The sequence below is a fragment of the Tamandua tetradactyla genome, chromosome 8 (assembly GCF_023851605.1).
Source record: "Tamandua tetradactyla isolate mTamTet1 chromosome 8, mTamTet1.pri, whole genome shotgun sequence".
Classification (NCBI taxonomy): domain Eukaryota; kingdom Metazoa; phylum Chordata; class Mammalia; order Pilosa; family Myrmecophagidae; genus Tamandua; species Tamandua tetradactyla.
The window spans coordinates 80,597,169-80,603,445 of NC_135334.1; the positions used below are offsets into that span (position 1 = coordinate 80,597,169).

The 6,277-nt window shown below is 34.3% G+C and overlaps 1 protein-coding gene across 1 annotated transcript; it reads left to right on the forward strand.

The window, feature by feature from the left end:
- Positions 1–554: 554 nt before the first annotated feature.
- On the forward strand, positions 555–1,517 carry LOC143643633 (olfactory receptor 10A2). Its single transcript, XM_077112239.1, has one exon. The coding sequence runs from the start codon at positions 564–566 to the stop codon at positions 1,515–1,517; it is 954 nt and encodes a 317-aa protein (XP_076968354.1). The 5' UTR covers positions 555–563.
- Positions 1,518–6,277: the final 4,760 nt, after the last annotated feature.

Genomic DNA, 6,277 nt, shown 5'->3' on the forward strand with positions numbered 1-6,277 from the left:
TCTACTCATCTATAAAATAGGGATATATATAGATAAAGCCATCATAACATATGTGAAATATCTGGCATATCTTGGTATTCACAAAGGTAAGAAAACTTATGAGATACATTATCCTCCACTTTAATTATAAATGTGCTTTAAAGTTTTGTTAACTCACATGTATACGTTCTTTAGTGAGATTATAAATTTTGGGGCATGTTTCCCCAAATTTTAGTATTTTCAGGAAATTCATTACCTTAAATATACCTTTTGTGATCCCATCGGGTACTGATAAGCTCATGTTTCTGACTTTATGAAGCTTTTCTATATAGGTTAACATGCAAGTAGAGAAATATCAATTGCTATAGAAGTTAATACAGGCCAATTTCAGGGCTTAGGCTCTGGGCATTCCTCCTTGCATCTTCAAATTTAGACAACACACAACCTTTCCTCTTTCAGCTGAGATTTTGACCTTGCCTCTTTCCTTGACACTGAGAAGGTATCTGAACATCAAATCCATAACTGCACTCTCCCAATCAAGCATTTCTCTCCAACTCCACAACAGGAGATTTATGCCTATACCTATGGCTGGAGGAAACTGGACAAGAGTAAGTGAGTTTATCCTCATGAGCTTCTCTTCCCTACCTACTAAAATGCAGTCCTTACTCTTCCTGACATTCCTGATCATTTACTTGGTCACTCTAATGGGAAACAGTTTCATCATTCTGGTTACATTGGCTGACCCCATGCTGCACAGTCCCATGTATTTCTTCCTCAGGAACTTATCCTTCTTAGAGATTGGCTTCAACCTAGTCATTGTGCCCAAGATGCTGGGGACCTTGCTTGCTCAGAACACCACCATCTCTTTCTTTGGATGTGCTACACAGATGTATTTCTTCTTTTTCTTTGGGGTTGCTGAATGCTTCCTCCTGGCCACCATGGCATATGACCGCTTTGTAGCCATCTGTAATCCCCTGCACTATCCAGTTATCATGGACCCAAACACCTGTGCCAAACTGGCTGCAGCCTCCTGGTTTCCAGGTTTGCCAGTAGCTACTGTGCAGACCACGTGGCTCTTCAGCTTTCCTTTCTGCAGCACCAACAAGGTGAACCACTTCTTCTGTGACAGCCCACCTGTGCTGAGGCTGGTCTGTGCAGACACAGCACTGTTTGAGATCTACGCCATCATCGGAACCATTCTTGTCGTCATGATCCCCTGCCTGTGGATCCTATGTTCCTACACTCGCATTGCTGCTGCCGTCCTCAAGATTCCCTCAGCTAAAGGGAAGCAAAAGGCCTTCTCTACCTGCTCTTCTCACCTCCTTGTCGTCTCCCTTTTCTATATCTCTTCAAGCCTCACATACTTCAGACCTAAGTCCAATAATTCTCCTGAAGGCAAGAAACTTCTCTCATTGTCCTACACTGTTGTGACTCCCATGTTGAACCCCATCATCTATAGCCTGAGAAACAATGAGGTGAAGAATGCTCTTGGCCGGACCTTCCGTAGGACTTTAGGCCTCAGAAACTGCATCCTATAGACATAAAGACAGCCTATGTTTAGAGTCTCTTGAATGGAGAAAATTCAGTTTCATCTTCAGGATTTCTCTTTGCCTTTTCTCACATCTCCATTTGAGGAATTCTGACTACTAAAATGGCTATTGAAAAGCTCACTGCAGAGAAAGGAGCATCAAGCTAGTTTAGCCTGTTATACCATCTGCCAAATTCCTGTGCTTGCCCATTGTAGACTCACATTTTTTTTCTTAGCATTCAGCAATTGGCATTTTGATATTTCTGTGGCCAAGTCATTCCAGGTATTTGGATTGCTAATGTTTGCCAGTGTGACATTTGTTGTATGAATCTGCTTGTAGCAAGAACTGTGAGACACACAAAGAGAAATACAGCAAATGTATCAAAAGTCATCTTGGCATTTTATTTTGTTTGGACATGTCTGATACCATTCAGCAGAAAGGAAGACCAGCAATCCCTCTTAGTGCATAATTCTTCTTTCTGTTTTATTTCATTTCTTATGCTCTGAGGCAGTATTGCTTCTTAAACTTCTTGGTATTTAATATGGATGCAATAAAGTGGATCACAAATCACCTGGCATGTCTTTAAAACCCCGGGACCTTAGTCACTTCATTCCTCTAGTTTATTTTTTTTTCTCAGATAGAATGACTTAAGTTTCCAATTTTCTCTCTCAATTCTATTTTCAAGTTTTTAAGCCTTGTTGAAGTAATTTCCAAATTTCATAAACCAATTTCAACCATGGTGCTAAATTTTCCAAGGCCTACAATGGATCCTTGCTGTATATTTTGTGTAGGTCCTTTAAATTTTTTTAAAAAGTTGATATAAAGATACAAAAGAAGTTAAAGCACAGTTACTGCCCTCTAGAAGTTTATAATTTCTTCAACAGAAAGTATGAAAGAAAAAATCAATGAAGCCCTGAAATGATGGAATCTTACATAACAGAAAGAGACCTTGACTGGGTTCATATTCCACTCTGCAATTTACTAGCTGGGTAATCTTGGAAAATAAAGTAAAAATTGTATGTCTCTTTCCTCATCTGAAAAATTGTGCAAATAATAAAAGCATCTACCAGATGGGTTTATTTTAAAGAGTAAACTATTAAATGTGAAGATTTTACAATAACACCATGCATGTTGTGAATCTCTATAAAGATGTTATTGCACTTAACAAGCACCTCATCTGATTATAGCTGAAGAAAGCAAGATTCAAAAGTATTTGGTCATATGAAGTTGGAACTAAAACTCAGGTCTTGAATCTTAGTTCTGTACTTTCTCAGAACCACGCAATGCATAACAAATTAATTAACTGATTCAAATTCAAAGTCAAAGAACAGATTTTAAAAGAATGGGGAGACCTCAGTAGACAAGTATATGTGAAAAAGACATAAGAAACATGAATTCAATCCAATTTTAAATGGCCTTAATAGAAATATAACTCGGTTTTTAGGATTAGCCTACAAATAGTCTCACACTATTCCATAAAGTTTAGACCATATTTGGAAAATCCTTCATTTAAGACATATATTGGTAAACAAGAAAACAAGAAAATTTTATAGGAGGATAATCAGACTTTCAGAGGTCTTCAGATTACAAGAGTTCAAATGAAGAAATGAGCAATATTTTGTGTTAAGAAAGAATTTATGGTATTGCTGTCTTCAAATATTTGAAGAATTAATGTAGCAAAGTGGATACAGACCAGTCGGTATTATCTACTGATGTCAGAGGTAGAATTAATGGGTAGCAATTAGTGTAGGATTTTTTAATAAATTGCTACTTTGTGAGCAGTTTGATACAGCTCAAACTATGGAAGTAAGAATTGATAATTCTCGCATTCCTCTGGCAACTGAGGGTATAGGTCTGGATAATTTTAATAGTTGTGAAGGAAATACATGGAAGTTGGAATTTTTCCTTTATCTTGGGAGTAGTAAAACTAAGACAGACTACCAGGGTGTATTCAGGGGTTGCTCTCACTCCCTTTTTCTCAACAAAGATTATGCAATCTAAAAGAGACCCATGCGAACTATGAAAACCGGACTCAGTTCATCAGTTCTCCTCAACCTGAGACAAATATTGAGTTCCTCTGATCCAACACGACATTGCCTCACAGTTCTCTCTTTCTCTCAAGGAATAATTCCATGGTATTTGCATACAATTATTCTCTGCTTCCCTTCCCTTTTTTTCCCTTTAACTCTAAAATATTAGATGAATACCTAATCTCTAATGAATGCATTAACTACCACATATATTATTTAAATTAAATTAATTTCTCCTTTTATAAATGCTGAAACGGGTTTAGACAGCCTAAAGTCATAACATTCAGCGAATAGCAGAGGTGGGATTTGAAGCTGATAATCTGATATCAAGTACAATTTTCCTCCACTACAAGCCAGCTGTGAGTTATGTTAATAATGTAATGAAGAACTTTCTATAACAAAACATTGCCCTAAAATTAAATGGGCAGTTTTAAAATGAAATAAGGAATGAAATTGCACGACCATTTGTCAGGCATTATTGTAGAGAATAGTCTTATCCAGAAAGTTTATTCTGTATACTGTGTCTGATTAATTCTATATAATGAGATAATTTATATTAATTTATCAGCAAACCATCCCATTATAATTTGGAAAAAACCCTGAAAAGTAGAAAAAAGAAAGAAAATCACCCAAATCTCATCACACAGATATAAATGTTAACTGTTTATTAAATTTACTAAAAATATTCTAATAATTGCTGATACTTGATAATAGCTGCAACCATACTGTATATATATTTTTGTATACTACTTTTTATCCTAACGAGGGTTGTCAAATTGAACTCTGGACAAGTTAGTTAGAACCCTAAGGCAGAGTATTCTCACTTAACAAATGAGATAACCATGTTAACATCCATAGAGGATTTTTCTAAGGATTTAGGTGGCTCGTGCATATAAAATTCTTGAAATAATCATAAATTTTAATTTTTCGTATTACTGCAAATGATTTTGTAATGATAATATTTAATGGTTGCAAAATGTTTCACCATATAGAAGTGCTATGATTTAGTTTATTTAAATATTGTTCTATCATCTGTAATGTGATTGTTTCTTTCCCTTTAGTATTAGTAGTTATGTAATGAATATTTTTACAGTTTAAGGCTTTGTTAATTGTATCGAGACACATCATATTAAGGTAAAATTCCATGAGATGATTTAGGGGCTCAAAATCCATGAACTTTTCTGAGTTTGTTTATTTTCCTTATACTTATTGACCATTTACCACCAACTGCACTGTGATTATGAACGCTTACAGGGATAAACAGGCACAATTCATAATGATGAAGAGATCAACTCATCAAAAAACCATAACCAAGCTAGAACTTACATACCTATTAAGAAAGCTTCAAAATAGAGAGGAGAATTTGATAGAAATTAAATGAGAACTAGATAAATCCACAAATATAGTGGATATTAATGGGATTAAGAACAAGTAGAAAATCAGAACATAAAAGACTTGCACAACACTAAAAGTGAACTAGCCCAAAATAACATGCATAAAGGACACTACACAATGGTGAGCTATCCTTTTTATTTAATTCAAGTACATATAGTGCCAATTATTCATTTCTAGTATACAGCAATACACTTGCGTTTTGTTCCTTGACCCTGTTTTTTGTGACCTGCTAAGCTCACTTATTAATTCCAATAACTTTTTTCTAAATTCCTTAGGATTTCCTACATAGATAATCATATTATATCCATAGATAGTTTTATTCTTCTTTCCAATCACCATGTCTTTCTATCTGTTTCATGTCGTATTGCACTGTGTAGGATCTATAGTACAATGTTGAACAGAAGATGTCCTTGCCTTACTTAATGATTACAACATTGTTTACAATGCCAGTAGATTGTAGACACATCACCCTACGGAGAGGTTGTGCCAGTTTACAAACCACTGAGTAATGGTTGTGCCTCTTTCTCTACACCACTGTCAAAAAGTATCTGTTTCTAAATCTTTGGATTTTTGCCCACCTAATAGATGAAAATCAATATCCATCTGTAGTTTTAATTTCACTTATTTTACCAGTAGGGAGGATATCTTCAAGATTAAAAATCATAATATTTATTTTTATTTGCTCTGTTTATTTGTATTTTTGCCCACTATTCTTTCAGATTATTGGTCATTTGTCCTATTTATTATATATTCTTCATATAATGGGGATCAAAATTTTTTAATAAGTTGAAAATATTTTTTATCTGTCATTTCTCTCTTGATTTTGCTTATGGCAATATTTGGCCCAACAGATTCAAGTATCATATTTGGATCTACAAAAACATTCTTTCCTTGTTTCTAAAACACATTCTAGACACTTAAATTTCAAAAAAAAATTAAAGTAAATTTGACAGTACTGTATTTATAATATTACTATGAGGAAACAATAAAAAATAATCAATCAAAATTTCATGGAAATTTTTAAAAAATATTTTAATTATAAACAATGAACCGACATACCGGCATTCTTGACATACAATCATTCTTGACATATGAACATTCTTGACATGGTTACAATCAATGACTCATAATATCATCACTATCATCATTTTTTTTAACATTTGCATCTCTCCAGAAAAAGAAAGAAAAAAGAAAAACTCATACATGCCATACCTCTTAACACTCCCTTTCATTGACCATTAGTATTTCAATCTACTCAATTAATTTTAACCTTTGTCCCTCTCATTATCTGTTTACTTTTTACCCATAGTTTTTACTCATTTGTCCATACCATAAATATAAGGA

What these genes read in the sequence shown, in the direction of transcription:
- LOC143643633 (XM_077112239.1), top strand. Translation starts at nt 564, where the DNA reads ATGGCTGGAGGAAACTGGACAAGAGTAAGTGAGTTTATCCTCATGAGC.